The sequence below is a fragment of the Durio zibethinus genome, chromosome 18 (assembly GCF_047325235.1).
Source record: "Durio zibethinus cultivar Kanyao isolate XHJ-2024 chromosome 18, ASM4732523v1, whole genome shotgun sequence".
In the NCBI taxonomy this organism is placed as follows: Eukaryota; Viridiplantae; Streptophyta; class Magnoliopsida; order Malvales; family Malvaceae; genus Durio; species Durio zibethinus.
Window position 1 is genome coordinate 20,508,959 of NC_143179.1, and position 22,090 is coordinate 20,531,048.

The following is a 22,090-nucleotide window of genomic DNA, read 5'->3' on the forward strand; positions in this document are numbered from 1 at the left end:
CTGATCTGATAGGTGCAGTAGGACAGTTGTAAGAATAGGTGAGTGTCTAAAAAGATGGTCAAAATTGATATGGATAAGCTGGTAGTGGCAATAGCTGGTATGGCTGATACGGATGAGGAGTGAATGTAATATTATTTATGAAAGGGTAATGGGTTTGATAGACTGGTGCAGAGTAAGACGTGAAACCTCTGAATTGTTGTCCCACATAGTTTATCACTTGGGCTTCATTCTCTTTCTTTTTAAAAGCTCTAACTTTTTTTACTCCACTTGTTTCTCCTACATCGAGCTTGCCATTCTTTATGGCACATTCGATAAACTCATCCGATATCACCATATCTATAAAGTTCTTGGTGCATTACCTATCAACTTTTCATAATATGGCACTTTTCAAAGTATTCACAAATAAGACAGTTGTCTCTTTCTCAGTAAGAGAAAGTTAGACTTGTACAGCTACATCTTTTCATCTTTGTGTATACTCTTTAAAGCTCTTAGTTACTTTCTTTTTCATACTTATAAAGATAGACGATCTGGAGCTAGATCCCTAACATGCTGATATTGTGTAAGGAATACTTTTGTAAGCTTTTACTAGGAACGGATATGAGTTCTGTCTAATTGAATATACCATCTAGCTGTAAAACTTATAAGGTTATCTTGAAATATATGCATTAACAATATCTTATCATAAGCATGTGCTGTCATCTTTCGACAGTACATAGTGATATGGATCATCGGGCATTTCGTGTTGTCATAGTTTTTAAATTCAAAAACCTTAAATTTAGGTGAAATGACCACATCATGGATCAAATAAAGCTTAGTTGCATCTGTGAAACCATAAAAATTCATTCCTTCCACTACTTTAAGCATTTCTTCTAATAGCTTCATCTTTTCCTAGGCACTAATATCTTTCATTTTCTCAAGTATCTTTATCTTTAGCTTTTCTCTTTCTTTGGGATCATCCAGTCAAGAACCAAAATTGGCTCGAGTGGTTTTTTCGTCATAACAAGATCAAAAAACTTTAGAAACTATCTTGGAACAGGTGTGGATGTCATTCTTGGATAAGAATTGGGATATCCACCGAGAGTATGAATTTGTACTCCAGTTTCTTAAGAAGGTTGGGTCAGTCATGGCTCAAATCTTAGAGGGTAAACAGGATCTATCATATCTGGTGATTGCTTTTAAAAGCTGAGATTTTCTTCCACTATTTTTTCCCTGTCAAGTTTCTTGAGCATATCCATTGTTGTACTGAGGTCCCCTCTTAGTTTTTCTTGAACTTTTTCAATTCTCTCAAATCGACTGACCTGTTCTAGTTCCATGATTCTTGTCTGAATCCTGGTGTTGTATGAATGGCAGTGGGTTGAGTCAAAATTTTTGAAGAGTGAGCTATTCTTGAATCTTTATTACCAAAAAAATTTTTTAGAAAAATTAGAATGCCATGTGTCAAAAATTTTATTTTTCGAAAGAAAATAAAAATGATGCAGATTATGCATGAATGCAAGTGGGAAATATTTGCTCTTCGATAAATTTTAACTAAAAATTTTCATTGATTTTATACAACTTTGATTACATGGGATTTATCATCTTAGAATTATATCCATAGAAGTATTTAACTTGCTCATAATGGTCATTCACCTCATCTAGAAAGTTTACTAGGTGCTGTTCATGTTCTCCTATGGGATTGACTTTTCTTCTTAACACTTATCTTTTCAATCATCTCTCATGCTTTCTTCACTGCCTTGCAAACTTGATTAGTCATTTGCTCTATGTATTATTACCTTCCTAAGCTTTCTATTTTCTATCTCATGTGAGTATCCCTTTTTGAATCACATGTGAATATTCAATCTTTTTTCTTTCTATGCCACTCATCTACTATTACTAAAATATGACTTTTGTGGTCTTGCAGTTGCATCTAACCTTTGGATCATCCAGTGAAATGATTCTTTCTCATTCAATACTTTTATGTGCTTTTTTGTCTCTTTTACGACTATAGCCTTTAACCTTTCTTTTTCTTTTTGACATTTCACCAATCTTGTTGAAGTCGTAGTATACAAACATTTCCAGTTCTAGCATTCTTGAAAAATTCTTGTAGCCTTCTCTTGTTTTTCTCGAGCTTTTTCCTTCAATTAGTTCATTTCTTCTTGAAGCTCATCCACTTCGTGTTGTCGACTAAGGTAAGATTTAATGATCTTTTCAGTCTTGAATTTGATCGTATCCTCATGTTTTTTCGATGCAGATCTTTTAAATCATTATTGGCCACATATCATTCTTTTATGACTTTTTCCAATTTGCTCCTTTAGATTTTTACTTCATATTTTAATTGTCTCACTTTCTTATGAAGTCTCAAATTTTCTCTTTTTATTTTTTTTTCAACTTTTAATTCTTTTTTTACAAGCATAATTTTTGATAATTGCCTTCTATCGAAAGATTAGCCAATTGGTGTAAGCTATCATTAGGAGAGAGTAATATGTCTCTAAGTCGCCTTACTTTCCAAATCTGGTAATCATTAGTAACTTTATCGATGAAAGTCTTTAATCTCATTCTTCATATTTTTTTCCATACTTGAATCAATTGCTCTGAGGTTCTTAGTGGATTCGATTCCCCGTAAATGAATTATACTTAGGCCAAGCTATGAATGACAGGAACAAATTACTTTGCACTAAATTACTTAAACACTATTAATGGAGCATAACTTACAATGCCTTATAGCCCTAATAGTGGCATCCACGGCTCATTTTTTTCACAATACAACAAAGGCACATGGGGCATCGAAGGCTTCATCCATTCTATTTCATCATCGGTAAGCCTTTGCAAGAAAAGGACCCACTCTTCATTAGTCTTCAATGTTGGTCATTGACTTTTGTAAAACTCTTCAATTGGTGCTTTGTTTCATAAATATGGCTTTGAGCATGCACTCTTCTCATACTTGAAATGACTTATAACCCATACATATAATAACGGTGCACATCTTATGAACCATTCCTTTTCATTTTATCGATAAAAATTCAACAATCAGATGGTTTTTGCTAGAACTGCTGGTGCAGGATTAATTGCTTAGGTTTCAATTTACTCAAAAAAGTCTATTACAATTATCTCAATGTAACCCAAAGTCTTCAAAAAAATTATCATGCCATATAATGATAGAGCAAACACAGCCATACCTTGATCATCATTTAAATGCTCTTGAATAAAAATTTGGAGAAAGTCCCAACGAATGCCAAGATGTTCACCTTTAAGCTTTGCGAATGAATCAATGGTTTCCACTTTAACCCTCATAAGCTTGGCCAACTTTTTACGATAATCTGAATTCGACTTTCGAGTAAACACTTTATCTATACATTGTATTTCTATTTCAAGAAAAATCGAATACTCTGTAATAGTTGGCATCAAATCTTCCTGATTAAAAGTGAAACATCTATAGAACAGATCCCAAAATTGTATAGCTACCCTAAACAATTGTTTATCCATCACTACTGAAAGAAGGGACGTAATCTGTCCGTATTTTTTATAAAAGTTTTCTTTTTTTTCTCTACTTAACTAACCTCAGATAATGGCTAAGTCTTCTAAATCATTCTATGTGAGATCCAAATGCACCTTCTCAGGTAACTCAAACACATAGCCAATAGGTAAGCAATCTTTATTCTTTTGTTGAGCTTCTTTCGATCAAACATGTACTTCATTATACGACTTACATGGGATATTGACTGAGGATGAGCAAATTTGTAGTTTTATAGGATCCATGAAAACTTCTTCGAAAAAATATGTCCTAGAGCAAATATCTCGATGTAGAATTATATGATATGATTAATGCAAAAAAAAAAAAGAAAACAAAATAAAATTGAGTTAGTGTGATGATGCAATTTGAGAAAAAATATTTTTTTGTGTTTTGGGATTTTTTTGTTTTGTTTTGTTTTGTTTTGTATTAAACACAACATTTATTCTTATGTGCTTTGGACTTAGGTATTTTCTACAAGAGGGTGGGCAAAGTACTACCTAAGGTTAGCTTCATAAGTTTATTACATGCTGGGTTTAGATTGACACGTATCTAAAGGTTCTCAAATTATTCCTCACTGTCGTCCACATTGGACAAGTAAGGTACCTCGATCTTCATCCATTACAGGCTATGAACAAAAATGGTTCAATTTGAGTGAAAGTATTTTGTTTGTCATTACGGAGGTTATCACCTCATGAGGGCACAAGTACTCTACTTCTTTCTATAAATGATGAAGCTCGGGTATAAAACTCATGCAAGAGATGCATCATGTTATTGTGTGTGCAAATATATCCTAATTTATTGAAAGTAATATATATAGAAAAATAAAGCATAAGAGGCATAGTAAAAGAAATTAATGTGAATTTTTTCTTTTTGTTTTCGATATCTCATTTTTTGGCTTTTTTCTTATTGAAAGTAAAAAATAAAAATTAAAAAAAATAATTAGGACTGTTTAAATAAAAAATTAAGGATAATACACAATTAATTTTGGCCTGACTCTCGAAAGGAAAAGGCCTCCCCAGCAGAGTCGCTAAGCTGTCGTAACGGTTTTGTGTCCGTCAAACGAATTTAGAAACAAAATAAAAAATAATAAAGTCGCCACTAATCTTTTTTGGCTAGGTGCGATTGATCACCTATTAAAACATATCCTTTGAATGAAATCTTAAAATTTATTAAAAGAATAATTTTAAAGTCTGCGCAACAGTCTAGGTTCAGGAGTCGGTTACGTGTGAGGAAGGATTAGCACCCTTACAACGTCTATTTAAAAACGATACCAATTAACTATGTATTATCCTTTGATTTTGATAAAAAAATAGTCCCATTTTCAGTGTTTGAAAAAAATAATTTTCTTGATTTTTTATTAAAATTTTATTTATTTATTATTTATTTTTATTCGAAAAAAATAAATTAAAACCTTTTTATTGAAATAACTCTTAAAATGCTTCAATACGCTGGTAACATTAAAAGAACTATCTATCACCTAAATATTTCTTAGGCATTGCTTCTTGAAATATCTTAAAATCTCATCTTCGGAGGTTCAAATTTATTTTTCGTAAAAAACTATGTCATGCATGTAATGTAAAATATTATCACGTTGATGCACACATTTTATTCTTTTTTAAAAAATTTTTATTAATTTTTTTATTTAATATTTATTTTTAATTTAAACTTTGAAGAAAAAGAAATTTTTATTATATTGAAGATTTTTCATAAATATTCTAATACATTGGTAATATTTAAAAAAAAATCTTCTCACCTTAGAATTTCTTAAAGCATCTCTACTCGGAATACTTTTAAAATCTCGTTATAGGAAAAAATTTTCTTTTTTCTCATTTTTATTACTTATTCTTAATTTATTAATTAATTTTTATTATTTTATTAAAGAAAAAAATTTTATTGTATTGAAAATTTTTTATAAACACTCCAATATACTGGTAGTATTTTAAAAAAATCTTTTCATCTAGAGATTTCGTAGGTATCACTACTAAGAGTACCTTTGAATCTCATCGTCAAGTAAAAAATTTTCTTTTATTTTTTTATTAATTTTATATTATTATTAAGTTTATTTTTTATTTTAAAAATTAACAAAATTATAAAAAATTTAACTACATATTTATCAGTTAATCTAACAAATATAAATATTTTAATATGCATAAATATTAATAAAATAATATATTAAAAAATTAAAAAAAAAATTTTTACCTGAATCGGACCGATCAATGCCCGGTTTGATCTAACGTCAGCGATTCGAGTCAACAGTTCGGGGGTGATCCGATTCGATTCAAATGGACCCGTTAGAGGCTAAAGAAGAAACGGATCACGAGTCAAATGTGCCAACCCTGGGTCGGGTCACGAATTGAAGCACGGATATTCAGGGCTCAAAACGACGTCGTTTTGATCTTTATTGAAACGGCGTCATTGTGGTTCTAACCATTTATATAAAAGGACCAAATTTTTTTTTCAATCATTCTCTTTTCCTCAAAAAAAAAAAAAACTTATCCCTTACTCTCTCAGACAAAAATCCAATGGGGATCGACCAGCGCCGTCACCACCGTCGGTGATCAAAAAATCTTAAAAAATACCCACAAACTCTTCTCGACCCCCTGAACACAAATCTGGTCTTTTTTTTTTAGCAAAAAGAGTCATCACTTCCCTAGATCTGCTTTCTAAATTTAGGCCAAAACTTTTTTCTCTTTTTTTTTATTCTGACTTATTTTTTTTGCAAGTATTTTTTTTGGCACTGAGTTCCCCATTCCAAGGGACTATTTTTTTAATTATTTTTACAGAATGGTTTTTTTTATTTGGTAAAGCTTTTTTTTTAATATATTTTTTTTCAGCAAAGCTTTTTTTTTCGATCTTTCCCCCTCCTTTCAGGTAAGAAACTCTATTTATAGAGCTTTCTGGGATTTAAATTCAAGATTTTTTGAGATTCGAATCTCATATTTTTAACCGAAATCCATGCTGCCTAACGTGTCAAACGACTGTCGGTGGTGGCGACCGCTGAGATTGTGGACTTTTGGTGATGGTGCATTTAATGTACCCATACCTTAGTCAAACTGAATCGGATAAGGGAAGAAGATAAAGGAAATGAAAGAAAAAAATAGAAAAAATAATAATAATAATATAATAATAATAAAATAAAATGGTGATTACAATATTACTATGATTATTATATATTGTTGAAATGCTTGTTGAATCTACTTTTCAATAAAACAAATGGAAGTCAATTTTGAGATTTTTATAAATAGTTGTCTAATTTTTTTTAAGGATGTGAGACTATTTGGCAACAATAGCATAGAGGAATTATGAAAATTCTCTTAATTTTTATACAATGAATTATAAATTGAGCTATACATGTTTGAAAATGTTATTAAGTTTACTTTCCAATTAAAGAAATAGAACTGACTTTCGAGTCTCCTATGAATAAATATATAATTTTTATTAAAAAGTGTATATGTTATCTAGCAACAACATATGATGTGGATTTCAAAAATTATTACAATTAATCCACTAGAAATTACAAGATGGATCATATCTGGTTAGAAAGCTTATCAAGTCTAGTTTCTAATGCACTAAAAATATCTTAATTTCGAGTTGGATATCTTGAAATATGGATATTTTAATGAAATGAGCTTAGGCTGTTAAATTAACTCTTGTCTAACTTAGTTATTTTTAGTATAAATGGCCTAAAAAATGATTGGTTAGTTTTTTATATGTTTAAATGATCTTAAATAAGACATTAATTATTTTGAGAGAAAAACTAAATGGTGAAATCGAAAAAAGATAAGTGAAATCGAAAAGAGGTAAGTAAAATCTCACAGACTTTGTTTATTTTCAAACTTATGTATTTATGTATATTTCTAAATGAGTGATGATTTTATTTATTTATTTTCGATACATGAAAATAGGGTCAAGTATATGATTATTTAGTGTTTTGCTATATAAATGATAGATTACACTTATGAATGAATGAGAAATTGATTTATGTAAAATAACATTTTGTGAATAGCTTGAAGATCAAATTAGAAAGATTACTTGGCCATTGGAGACATTGTTGGCTAGTGAGATCTTATGAAATGATTTTGTATTTTTATTAGTTTGTATTTAGATATATGAAGATTTATTATCTGTTTATGAAAAAATTTTAGAATGATTAAGAAAGAAAAGGCTTCATATTACTTTGAGGTTTACTTCAAGTTAATATGACCGTGTTATATTTTGGATTTTGGGGGGTGACAATTGAAAAGTCTTGAAAAGAGCTTTCTATAGGTATCAAATCCCAATTTCCACTAAGAAAACCACGGCCACCCATCCAAAAACCAGCAGGCCCTAGCCATAGCCTACCCTAATAACTAGTCCCTTGTTCAAAGATTTAGCAATTGGACGATGAAGATGAGCTCTCATCATCAAATTCAAAGGCAAAGTTCTCAACATCTTTCAAGATTTAACAAAAAATTGCAAAATTTTCAAAAAAAAAGATAAAAGGTAATTACTTTTGTTGAATTACTTGTTGTGCTTAATTGAGACTGAATTTATATTTGATTAGAAATTATAGTTGTTTGTGTTTTGGGATTTTTTCTTTGATTCCCGAATGACTTTTTTCTAGAAAACAGACTAATGGCGATAATGATCCATTATTACTGCCATCACTACCAAAAATTTTGGCTTTATCGACGAAAAATTTCATTTGTAAAAATTGAAATCTATCAGTAATAGCATTAACGACAGTTTTAGAGACAAAAAAATTTCATTGGTGCTAGTTATGTCAATAATGTTATTCCATCAGTAATGATTAAAATCCATTGGTAATATTATTTTTCAATCATATTTAACTATTATTTTATAATTTTTATCATTTTATTATATTTTTAAATTTATTTTTAAAATAATTATATGAATATTAAAATATACATAAATAAAAAAATAAATAAAACATTCCATTTCATTTATAAAAAAATATAATAATATTTTACAAAATTTTTTATAAATTATAATTACAAAAATATAAAGAATAAAAGCCTTATTATGTTTACAGTTTATACCACAATGTTGAAAGTGGAATGAAATTTTTACAAGTCTAAAACAAAACACAATCTGTCAGGCATTATTTTATACATGTCACAAAGAATTTTTGGCTTGAATGTTCAAAATTATGAAAACAAATAAAAATAAAATACAACAAGGACACAACCTGATATGCCTCCTTCATTTTATGAGAAACATAAATTTCATCTTTATCACCTCTACCCATAATAAATGATGACATGCAAATGCCTAAATAAAAGAAGATAAGAAAAGAATGTAATATGCATAAAGAAATTGAATACTCCATAAAAAGTAAGACGCAACATGGAAATTTCACATATAAACCATATGCAGATTGCACATGCAAACTAATAGAGGATAGGATTGACAAGAATATATTCTATTTACCAATCTCTACACCATGAAAAATCAAACATTACCACCCCAATCAAACTACTAAAGGCATATCTAAGGCTACTGTTTAGTAAATTCACATCCATATACACATATATTCAAGGTGTGTCATTCAAAAATCTTGCATTTACACTTCATAAATATTTACATAATTGTACATTTATTGGAAGAACAATAATTAACACCGTTTTCAAATATGCTAGGTTTAGTATACTACGAATAAGCAAGAAACTCTCAAGTTTCGTCTCTATTTACCTTTTCAATAAATGCCCGAACCATATTTTTAATGCCTTGCACAATGCTTTCAGGTTGTCCTTCTACATGACAAGTCAATTATCACAAGTTATTTGCTAAATTAATCCATATCATGACACGAATATGTCAACATAAAAAAACTTGCAAAATGTTAAGATACTCACCAATAGCTACTTTTGTAAGTCCATGAAAGTCAACCAATGTCAAGTTCACCAATACAAAAGAATTGAAGAAAAATAAAGTAATAAATAAAAACAAGAGAAAAGAAATACATCTAGTAGCTCTTACAAAAGAATTAAAGTTCAAAAAATTGGAGATAATAATTTGAGCCAATTTAAAAAAATAGCACAAATCCAATCTACCAATAAACTAATAATAACCACTGAATGATAGGTAGTAGGCATACTTGTTAATCTCAAAAGTAAATTAAACCCATGTTGGTATTGTAAAAAAGTTGACAAGATGAATTGAAACCACTAATTAACTAATCTGAATCCTCTAATTTTCTCTATCTCAGATGAAAATAATTGGGAGGTTTATTTTTAGTACAAAATAAAATTATTGGTTTATTTTAGATAACACCTATTCATGAAAAAGGATTAAACAACTTGACTAACACTTTATCTTACCATCAGGAGAGAAGATACTGAGATAGATTGGAACACCAGAGATTTGTTTGGTACAACCAATTTCTCTATCTATCTCATCAAAAATCTCTTGCCTAATAGCAGTTGCAAAAATATAACATATTCATATATAAGGTTAGCCTTTAAGATTAAACAATGATATAAATAACTAAAAGAAATTACAAAAATTAATTCAAAAATACAGCACTAAAGTTAATTGATCATAACTATACTAGAATAGCAAACGAATTCACAGATAGATTATGAAAAAGAAAAATAAAATAGAACAATTTAATTTATTTATATTAAGTTTGATCAATACAATAAAATCACAATAATTCAATAATTAGTAATATATAAATTTCACTAAACTATCAAATATATAAATTACTTCAAAACAAATATAAATCTTAATAATATATAAATTACTTCAAAATAAGATAACTATTAGTAATATATAAATTATAACCTCAAATCAATTTAAATAAATTTAATTTCTATAATTATTAGTAAAATCTAGAAAATATTAAATATAAAACATCCATAAAAAAATATATAAATCTTAATACACATCAAACTCAAATTTACTAATATAAATCTTACACATTTAAAAGTTAATAAATCTATAACAAAACCAAACAAATCTCAACAAAACTTTCACAAATAAAAAATAAATTACTCAACAAATAAAAAAAAATTCTCCAACAATACTAAAAATAAATCCAAAAAAATTAATAATACTCAACATTAATTCTCAACAAAAAAATCCAACAAAAATATATAACCAACAAATTACAACAAATTTATAACCAAAATCTAAACAAATTTCAACAAATATAAAACTAACAAAAACTTAACAAATTGGTAACCAAAACCCAAACAAATTTTAACAAATAAATAAGCAACAAAAACTCAACACATTGATAACCAAAACCCAAATAAATTTCAACAAATTTATAACAAAAAATTAAACCATAACTCAAAAAATATATTACATAAAATACAACATAAAATAAAATAATTAAAAAAATTGACTGAAGGGAAGGCACATTATGAGCCAGCCAGTGCACTTGGACGGTGGGTGAGTAGTGACAAAGTGGCAAGGAAAGAGGGAAGGGGAGAAAGGGAAAGTGGGAGAGGGGAGGAGAACGGGAATTAGAGATTTAGGAAAGAAAATGGGGGAAAATGAGGTTGCTCGACCAATGGGGGGATTTGAGATTTTTTTAGTTTTAGTGGCGATTTTGCAGATGAAATTTCAGTTAGTAATATTAAAAAAAATTCAAATATTTTTACCAACGGTTTTAGCAACAAAATTTCTGTCGATGATGTTAAAAAAACAATTTTGTAAAATTTTTTACCAATAGATTTTTTCATTAGTAATTTTTAGCAACGATTTTATCAACAAAAAAATCCATCAATAAATTTGGTGGCAATTCGTGTCACATTTTTAGTGAATGATTACCAACAGATTTAATTCCGTTGATAATCCATTGGTAAAAGTGTTTTAAAAATTTTATCGATAACTCGTAGGTAATTAACGACAAAAAAACTCCATCAATAAAAAACAAATTTCTAGTAGTGTATTCGTCTTTATGCAAATTTTCATGTTCATGATATGCTGCTACTAATGTGATTCAAATTGTCACCCGAATTTTTCCAATAACAATGGCAGACAATGGAACTACCATGAAATAGCGGCCTCTATGCTACTACTCCATCGCTATTTGAAACCTTGAGTTTAGAAGAGAAGAAATTATCAAATACACTAACAATGAAATTTTTTAATTTCACATACGAGATTAAGATAATGATACATGTCCTTTATATATTTAAAAAATTAATTTAAAAAAATAAATTATATATCATCATCTTAACTCCGTTTGTAGAATTAAAAACCTCCATTGTTAATATATCAAATAATTTTTCAAAAAAATTAGCTCACGTTGAAAGGAACTTTTCACATCAAAATTCATCAATGGCAACAAGCTCCAGCACCCTACGCCAATTCCCCTTAAAAGAAAATTAAAAAAAAAAAGGCCTTGATCAAAAGAATGCTTCAAGGGGTATGAAGCAGATAATGAGTAGCAACATTGAGCTTCATCTTCCCTGGCTTATTGTTACAATATTGCAATCACCGATTTTATACGAACATGTCCTACAGACGATTGAGAAGCGGACAATCAACTTTTCTCTTGTCTATGAATTGAACATAATCAACTGTTCGTCCAACCAACAAGATTATATGTCTCATGTCTGCTACAAGAAGGATTGTTATCAAGTCATGTTGAAATATACTTGAATTAAGCTAGCTGTTGTACCTTGTTTTAACTTGACTTGATTAATCTAGAACAATGTTTAAATTCAGATGAAACTAATTCAAATTTCAGAAGAATTTTTCATTTTCAACTAAACTAATACCCTTATCAAATTTGAACATATCTAGTCGAACTTTAAATATATATATATATATATCAAACTTAATTCGAAATGAATATTTGCAAAACAGCTCAACTTAGTACACCTGAAAAATGCATTTTAGCCCATTTCAGGAGATTATGCAAAAGTTTAATATAATGCAATAATGAAAGATTTGGTATAGGAATTAGTTGTAAAATAAAAGAAAAATGAGAAAGTTCCAACAGATTCTGCTGCAGCATTAATTCCATGAGATTAACAAAGACCAGATCATGAAAAGACTACCAATTACCATGAGAAAGACAATCCATTCACCCTCTCTGATCATGCAAAGCAAAGCGGGGGACAGCCAAGAACAGTAATTGATGATCCATTATAGGTGATGGGGGACCCATTCAGAAGGAGCCAAAACAAACACTGTAGACAAAAGTATATGTGAAAGGCGGTTTTGGGGAGAAGAGAGGAAGGGTAGGTTTAATATTGTGGGCTGCCACTGCCTGTAGGTTTCTTTCTCTTTCATTTGTTTCATGCAAGTGCAATATTGCTGCAACGCAAACAAAATTTCCATTAACCTACCAAGTAATACCACCACACATTTAATTCATCTTCTATACATAATACCGTACAAAAAGATTAAAACTAGTACTATATTTCTTCCAAAAAATGAAATAATAATAGGGATGGGATTGTTAGTTTTCTGATTTTGGGCTGTTGAAGAAGACAGAAACAAAGCAAAAGCAAGAAAGAAAGCCGCCCGCGGTTTTGGAGATATTGTTTCAATTATTTTGGTTGGTAAATTAATGAGATGATCGTACATGGAGAAGCAGTAGTAGTGTCGTGGTCTTTTCACAGGAGAGAATCTATGAACTAATCTGTCATTTGTACGACGTCCGGGTCTGACAAGTATTATAATTTTTATTTTTCTCTCATTCCAAAAACCCAAATAAATAAGTACATTCTTTTTTTTTAACATTCTTTTTTCATAATTTTCTATGAGTTTAAATCCAAATAATAATTTTTTTTACTAACACTCTTTTTATTGCGACTAATAAGGAAATTAATTCACATTTTCTTAAGAAGATTGATTGCAATATTGTTTGAAATACATATTTTATACGAAAATGATCAAATTATAGAGTTTTCTATATAGTTATCCTAATATTTAGTATAATTAATATTATTTCAAAATATTCTTCTGTTCATATAGTGAATTGGAACAAACTTTTCCATGGTCCAACTATGTGCTTTCCATAATTTGTGTCGCTAGCACTTCATAAATGGACAAGGGAAGATCACCCAAAAAAAAAAAAACAGAGAGTAGAAAAAAAAAATTTTCAATCCATGACAAGGAATTAAAATATTCTTAGTCTGTTAGGTCAAAAATTCTTATCAAACCCTGAATGGGATTTGAAATTTGCCAATTTGGATCAACAGTCACATTCCTTTGACAGCCTACCATATTTTAAAGGACAAAATTATATAATTTATGATAAATTAAAAGAAAAAAAAGAATTTTTTTAGTAAAATTTTGATGGACAATATTTAAATTTAATATAAATTATTGTTGAAAATTAATACTGTATGTCTTGATTCTAAAATAAAATAATCTTTTCTCACCAAAACTTAAAAAAAAAAAAAAAAAAAAAAAAAAACTAATGCTCTAGAAATTTGGCGCATATGGAAAATTATAAGTTACTTAAAACAGATGGGAAAAAAATTGCCATTCACGTGGTCTTGGGCTCCTTCATTTTGTCCCTCATTCTCCTTCAGAATTGTGTTTTCCTGTGATTTTGCCGCTTTGAAATTCCAAAATAACTGAAAAATGATTATATTAATTCGCCACTACAACATTGACGAAATCCCAACGAAGCAAACAAATTAACATCCTCCAAGATACGCACCCAAGAAAAGAAATTTGATTTGAAGGACATATGCCATAGAAGATTTAGGTTGGTTGACCCATAAAAATTGTTGATATATTATTATATTATATAAAGGGTTCAGTCACAGGCCTCCTCATCAGTCCTCCCCAAGCACTGTCAGTAAACAGTTAAACAACTTAGGTTTTCTAGGCTGTGCTGCAGCCTTTAGTTTGGTCGTTTTCTTTGGTACATATATATATATATATATATATATATATATTGTTTTCCTCCGCATTTGCTTGGAAATGTAATAATATTTGGAGGTGATTTGGGTTGCCCCAAAAACCAATGCACTTCCTTGGTTCTTAGTGCCTAAATCACCAATGATTCACTTGCCAAACCACATGCACTTCTACAATTTTATGATTTATTTGTGTTACTTATAATGTACATATTTATGTCCAAACACTTTCAAATAATTTTCTATTTATACAGATTTTGATATTAAAAAATATAACATACCCCTGTTGGACTTATAGTGGCTGAGACTTATTTTTTAGTTCATATAACATAATATATTTATATTTTACAAGAAAATTATATTTTCTTTTTTTTTTGGGTAAATCTCTATTAGTTGTTTTTTTCCAATTCGAGTTCACCAAGGAGAGCATTAAAAGATTTATTGTTCATCTTGAGTATGCAACAATATTCCCCCCTGAATCGGATGGTTTTTTGGTTTCTTTCAACCTAAAAACAGGCCTGAAATGACTACTATAATATAATAATAATATGGAACATTGACTGGGAGTTATATATTTATTTGACAGAATTTGGAAACAAAAACATACAGTACCATTTTAATTCCCCTAGAAGATCTGCTTATGAAATGATGCTGTTGGAGTGTGATTGTAAAAGATGATAACATCTATTATTGCACCTTGTAGCACAGTATATGTCCATACATAGGTTGATATTCTGACCATGCAGATCAAACTTAGTAGCTATTGAAATAATTATATGCCACTCAAAGAGTTTAGCTCATGTCCCAGCTCACATGAATTTTATGAGTTTCAAACATTCATCATACAGACAGCCTCTAAAATCAACATCAATTTTATTTTTTTTGGGGTAAAGTACGCTGCTGCGATAATTAGTTTTCTCAATATATCTAACTAGGATCATGCATTTGAGATTAAAATCAACGAGGAATCACCACTTAAACTCAAATAACTTAAACAAACCACATATTATCGAAACAGATGATTTTACCAATTGAACCAACATCTTGTGAACATATGGCTTTTTTATGTATATTAGCCAGCTTTGCACGCAAAATGCCGTCTCAAGCAAGTGGTACATATTATGTTCAATGCATAATGCACAACAGTGCATTAAATTCAACTTAATCAATTCCATATAATTTTTTTTAGTTTTGTTTGCTTTCATTTTCATTTAAAGGGGCAAATAGAATTTGAACAACTATCAAGTGGTAACCCAAGAGAAAGAAATATTATATACCATTAATTAATTCTTAATGTCAAACTAAAGACAATATAGGCCTAATATGTTGTCTCCCTAGCCAGCCATGAGAAAAAAAGTGAAGAAAGAACAACCAAACGCACATACATCAAGCCTAAGTTTAGGGGATGGGACCTGATGATGAAGAAACATTATTTTTCCTTCATCATACAAATTAAGCAATAGAAGGGGGAGAGAGAGAGAGGTTGCATTATTTCTGATGATCAATTATTAGTAATAATAATACTAATAAAGAGGTAAAGAGGTTTATGAAATGAACAAATTAGAACCTGACAGAGTATGATGCTTAGACAGATTTGTGGGTCAAAGCTCTTCAGGAGGATAATGGGATTATACATTAAATTTGTCTGATTGATAATTTCGGTGAAAAAGACATGAATTCACCTTAAAAGAGAGAGAAAATAGCGGATTCCATTTTTAATCTTAGTCTTTTAATTTTTGGTGTAATATTTTATTTTTATAGCAAGAAAGTATCATTATATATATATACATATACATATATGTATATGTATATATAAATTGTTTATATATTCTTCTAACTTGGTGCAACTTCATGTTTATTAAGCTTCTCTGTTTGGATCAGTTCTCATTGAGACCTTTTTAAAGAAAGGGAGAGGAAGAGGGAGAGGGAGAGGGAGAGAAATGGAGCTCTCACAGCACGGTTTCTTGGAGGAGTTATTGGCTCCAAGAAGAGACAGTTGGACCACTTTTTCAACTGGGGTGACTGATTTCCTCCTTAATGGATGGAATTTTGATTCTTTTGATGAGAATCCCACTTTGGCTACATCAAATCTTTCCTTTGTAGGATTCTCTACACCAACCGAAAACACCAGCTTTGATTGTCCTTTCAGTGATGAACCCTATCCTTTTGCTGATGGATTTACAGTACCAGAGATGGATTCTTCATATACCAAGAATAACGCATCTCCTTTTCCAGCGGCTCAAGAAGACTACCCATCAATGGTTAATGATGAAGAGCTTGGTCTTCTCAGCAGTGACCAACACAGCTTGGAAGGAGCAAAAATGAGCTGCAAAGTTGAGGTGGAGCAAACTAGCAACATTCAAGGTTTTAACATGGGCTTGATTGGAGAGAAAAAGACTAAGACAAAGAGACTAGAAGGTCAGCCCTCAAAGAATCTAATGGCAGAGAGAAGGAGAAGGAAGCGACTAAATGACCGGCTTTCAATGCTCAGATCAATAGTTCCCAAGATCAGCAAGGTGACCCTGCTTTTTTCTAATTTGTTAAAAGTTCCATTTTCAGCATAATAGTAAAATATAATGGTAGCATTTCAGTGATATGCAATCTTTTGAGACAAGTAGGCTTTTTTAGTAAAGTTGAATAGAGTTCTGCAACTGATAGAAGAAAGTGAACATTTGCAGATGGACAGAACATCTATACTTGGAGATACCATAGATTACATGAAAGAGCTTCTAGAAAGGATCAATAAGCTGCAGGAAGAAGAAACAAAAGTGGGTGGAAATCAAGAGAGCTTAATGAGCAACCTGAAGGAGCTAACGCCAAATGAAGTATTGGTGAGAAATTCCCCAAAGGTAGAGATTTCTGCTTCAGTTCTACATTAACCATTAAATGAACAAGTAATTGAAGACTTTGTTCCTATATTGAACTTCTTTTCATGTAAAACACAGTTTGATGTAGAGAGGAGAGAAACCGATACTCGAATTGATATCTGCTGTGGAAACAAACCAGGATTGCTGCTATCAACAGTAAACACATTGGAAGCACTAGGCCTTGAGATTCAACAGTGTGTTATCAGTTGCTTCAATGACTTTTCAATGCAAGTTTCTTGTTCAGAGGTATGCTTCTTTAATTTTTGTTGATGTGCAAATGTTAAACTCACCAGCATTTTCTTCAAAAATGTGTATTTCTTCTAATGTATTAGGCAGCAGAGCAGAGAACAATGATAAGTTCTGAAGACATAAAACAAGCATTATTCGGAAATGCAGGCTATGGAGGAAGATGTCTGTAGAACAAAAAGGAGAATAAGATGGTCATCTAACAAAGCATGGAATTTCTCTGAATTTGTTCTTCAAGCATTTGGGAGTGAGAATCTGTAATAACATTTTCCTATTAATAAGCACTGTTCATTCAACAGATCCATCTCAAAACCGACCATCAATTATCTACCCCCCTGTTGGAGCATCTTATAATATAACTATCATTTATTCCTCGTCTAACATTATTGCAATAGGTGGATTTTAAATGGTGAAAAAGAATTTTGTTCATATTTTTAATGGAATAAGAATATAGTCAAAGCAAAGTGTGCAGAAATTAGTGGTCTATTAATGTTGTTTGCCTAAATTACAAGTATAGTTATTAATTTCCTATTGCTGCAGCAGACATAACTAACCAATAATTGAAATTTAGATTGGTAAAAGAAGTGACCTATTGTCCCTAAATCTTGAAAAGTATCTGATATGTTATTGTTAATTACACAAAACAAATCATTCCAATAAGAGCAATACTTACAGGGAAAAGCAAATATACACATCAATAACAACATTTTCTACCTATAAAATTATTAGGTCTCTTTTTTTTTTTTGGTATAAAAAAAAATTGCAACCTGAGAATAGAGAAAATGATTGCAAATGCTAGGATTTGTACTACAAACTTACTAAATGCTGTCTTTTAAGAGTAATTACATAAATTAATCGAGATAAACTTCAGATTCACTGTAAGTCTCTCTCTGAAGTATACCACCAAGCCAACAGTTACTTAAGGATACTCGTATGAAATGGGTTACTCTCTCAAGTTTTTCTTTCTCCTTTTTTGGGTCCTAAACTCCTAATGGCACTTATCTCTAGGTTAGTTTAATTATTAATTTCATTCTTTGGCAGTGAGAAAAAGAAACTGTGACTTCATTGTGGTACTAAAACAATGCAATCTTATGCCCGTGACATCCACTGCACATGTGCAAACACACTTTTCTTGTTTTTAATCCTATTTTCCTGTGATTCAAAATTACAATCTACCATTATTATTATTTTTTTTTTGGTCTTTCATACAGTAGTTTCAGAATTATGAAATATAAAACTTAATTTGTTATTATTGTTGTTGTAATCCTATTTTCTTCTGTCATAATTAGATGCAGTGGCATGTTTCAATTTCACTTTACTATAACAAATGGTTACAATAACGGTTGTTTTTGGCTTTCTTTGAAGAAAGGCGTAAGCCTTTACTGCTATACTCCTTGAACTATGATGGATCCCTTTTCTTTTGTTTCTCACTTTTATATCTTTTATCACTACACTCAACCGAGTTAACAGCGTATACGACCACCAAGGAAGCAATAGGATTGGTTAAGATAATTATTTTGCCCTGCTTTTTCTCTTAGGCAAATCAATAAGCTTTCTGATTTTCTCTTCTAAAAATTACGATTTACCTAGTACACAATTTCTTCTTAGTTGTATTAATTATGACAAAATTCTATTGCAAATGTTTTTAGCATTCTCCATTTGTCATAACAGACAGAAAACCATCTGTGGGACCTTTAACATCTACCACAATTCCTGATACTAACTATAAAGGAATAAACTAACAGTCTCATTGCTAGAAACAAATTTACAACATAGAATTTCCAGAATTGGAATGAGGCTAAACAGGGCCCAAAGTCAGCAGCTACATGACAGCCACAATTAGCATGCTAGTTATAGCAGATTTTCATACAACTAAAAGAAAATTGTTAAAGCTGAACTTCACCTTCATCATCATCATCATCATCATCATCATCATAATCGTTGTTATCCAAATCCAAAGAGTTGTCAACACTAGTGGTCCGCAGATGTTGCAGCTGGTCAACAACATATCTTGTATCAGAAACCAATGCGTTTTTTGCTGCTCTAACCTTGTCTATTTTCTGCATTTGAATAGATCCCCTATTCTCCTTCACAAGGACTTCTTTTTCTGCTTGTGCAGATTCTGCTTTTCTCTTAGCTTCCCTCCTAGGTAGCTGGTCGATATGCTTCTCGTGTAAGGCCCTATTTTTAATCTGCTTCAACACTGGGGGACTAATAAGGGCTCCTGTACAAGAGTTGCCAAGTTTTGAACTGTGCTTCTTAGGACCAGAAGAAGATCCCTCATGACACTTGTGGAGAAATCCCTATTTTTCCAATAAATTTTTTGGGGTGGAAAGCATAACATTTGGTAGTGCATGCATAGATGGACTTGTGTTGGGCTCAAGAATGGAGAATAGATTCTTTTCATCACCTTGGTCCACATGATAATGGTTTTGCAACAAAAGTCTCACCATTTTTTTCTGTACAAGATGGCTTTTCTGTTACCTGCAACTTGACCTTTTATTCCTAGGCGCAGTGGGTTTAAGCAATTTGCTTGCAGAGAACAACAAATGTTCAATGCGCAATAAGTTTATTCTTTTTGTCATCGAGGCTGGGGTTGAGTTGGAGTTAAAAGAGTCAGAGTGGATTTTATCGAAGCAAGCTTGTGCAGATTTTTGTGGAACCTGAAATAGATTTTTGACTGGAAATTAAGTCCGGAGTCAATAGTATGGGAAAAAAATTCTATGTAAAACACCTAAGCATATGAAGCATAAAAGCCATTTGATTTTACTTACACTTTCTTCAACTTAGGCATTATCAAAACAGATGAGAACAGGGCAATAGTAAAGCTTCTCAATCACAAACCTATAATCCTTAATTTCAAAGAATCTTTAAATTTGAATAACCACAAAATATGCACATAAATCTACAATATTATGTAATATAGGAAAATCCAAGAAATTAAAATCCAAATATCAAGGAATGGAAAAAAGTTACCTGATTTAAAACCTTCTTCCATAAGTTAAGCGTTGGCTTGGCCGAAAAATAGGTTCTTTGCAAAGCCAATTCTTGCTCCTTTGTCCACCCTTGAACAATCCCATCACCTCTCTCGTCGCTCTTCCGGTTTCCCTATCTCTTAAACCCAACATCTTCATTTCTGTCACAAATTTCTCTCCTTTCCCTTTCTCTCCCTTCCAACGTAACGGCTTTCAACCAACACAAATTTGCCTTTCATTTCTCTCCACTACCCTTTTCTCTTCATCCAACAATCCCCCTTTATACTCTTGTTTTTCCTAGATTCAATCTTCTTTGGGTCGAAAAATTTGCTTTCCTCCGGCTTGTTAGACAAAGACCCACGATTTTCGCAACCCGGACGCTCAATTCACACAAATTGTTAAAAGCTTACTTCACAGTTCAGTCTTGGAGATGTTCGTAACCCAGCCGTTGAATTCACACAATTTGTTGAACCATTACTTGATTTTATCGGTTTCTTGGAAATTTTAACCGTAGAGCCAGCGGGGTTGTCCTTGGACTAGGCCTTTGGGTATTGAAATCTTCTAATTTAGTGGGAGTTTTTTTATTGAGAAGCCTTGCAGATGTGTGGAGGGAGTTGGTTGCGGAGTTTTGGAAATGGAGTTTCTTGTTAGCATTTTTACAAACACTTGGTCGGCATTCCGTTTTCCTTTTCAATAATTAGCTCATGTTCGGAGCCTTTTTTGGGAGGGAAAATGGATAGGCGTTAGCTGTTCAAATTTAGGTCGTGAACCTAGAATTTAGATTATGAAATGGGCTTCGCACGTGCCATAATACACACTTGTAACCTCGGCAGGACCAATGAGATTGGGCTTTTTTATTTTCCCTTACATTCTCATCTCATTGCTCAAAGAAAAAACAAATCTCATCCACTTGAATCTTATATTTTCGAAATTTTCTTCATAAATAAAAAATAAATAAACAAAAAAAAAGGAGTGGCTTCTTTTGATAAAGACTTTTGCTTTTACTTTCGTTTTTACAAAAAATGAATAGAGATAAAAGGGAAAAATTTTTAAAAATTAATAAATAACAAAGAGCAAAAGGCAAAGTATCTATCAAACAATGCCTAAAAATTTTCTTTATTTTGGCCAACATTAACAATTGACAAGGACATTAAAAGTTTATTTCAATAATTCAATTAGTAATTGGATTGTTACATTTTGTGGACTCTATGATAATACAAACATTTTGTATTATATTTTTTTATCATATAGTTACTAGTGCAATGCTTTATGATGACAAAATGTATAATTTTCAACATAATAAATAAATGTTAAGCTAGTGTTAATCTTAACAAGTCGTACATGAATTTTTTTTAACATAAAAGACAAAAGCATAATGAAAATTAAAAAAGAAGAATTTGTAAGTATTTGAGATTTGATAAAATCTCTCTTTGTTAGAAATCTCCTTTTAAGAAAATTGAATGAATCATTTGGTTAAACTCTAATTAAATTCAATTTGTAAATAAATGTAATTGACAACCCATGTTGATTTTTCATTACAAATTATAAATATGAGTGTATTAAAAAGAAATAGAGATAAACTCAAGCCTATATCCAATAAAAAAAAATTTTTCCTAACTATATGAGGATGAAAAATATTCATTTCTTTCTCCTATGGAATTAAAATATCTTAATAAG

The 22,090-nt window shown here is 30.7% G+C and overlaps 1 protein-coding gene and 1 pseudogene across 2 annotated transcripts; one reads left to right on the forward strand and one right to left on the reverse strand.

The window, feature by feature from the left end:
* The first annotated feature begins 16,168 nt into the window (after positions 1–16,168).
* On the forward strand, positions 16,169–17,736 carry LOC111300699 (transcription factor bHLH93-like). Its single transcript, XM_022896317.2, has 4 exons — positions 16,169–16,841; positions 17,004–17,174; positions 17,271–17,438; positions 17,525–17,736. Exons 1-4 carry the CDS (start codon positions 16,266–16,268, stop codon positions 17,609–17,611), a joined length of 1,002 nt encoding a protein of 333 aa, XP_022752052.2. The 5' UTR covers positions 16,169–16,265; the 3' UTR covers positions 17,612–17,736.
* A 1,431-nt stretch (positions 17,737–19,167) lies between these two features.
* On the reverse strand, positions 19,168–21,243 carry LOC149513860 (uncharacterized; annotated as a pseudogene). The gene is made up of 2 exons (XR_016329534.1): positions 20,415–21,243; positions 19,168–20,101 (listed from the first exon to the last, which is right to left on the reverse strand). The product of XR_016329534.1 is annotated as an uncharacterized LOC149513860 (transcript).
* Between the last annotated feature and the right edge of the window lie 847 nt (positions 21,244–22,090).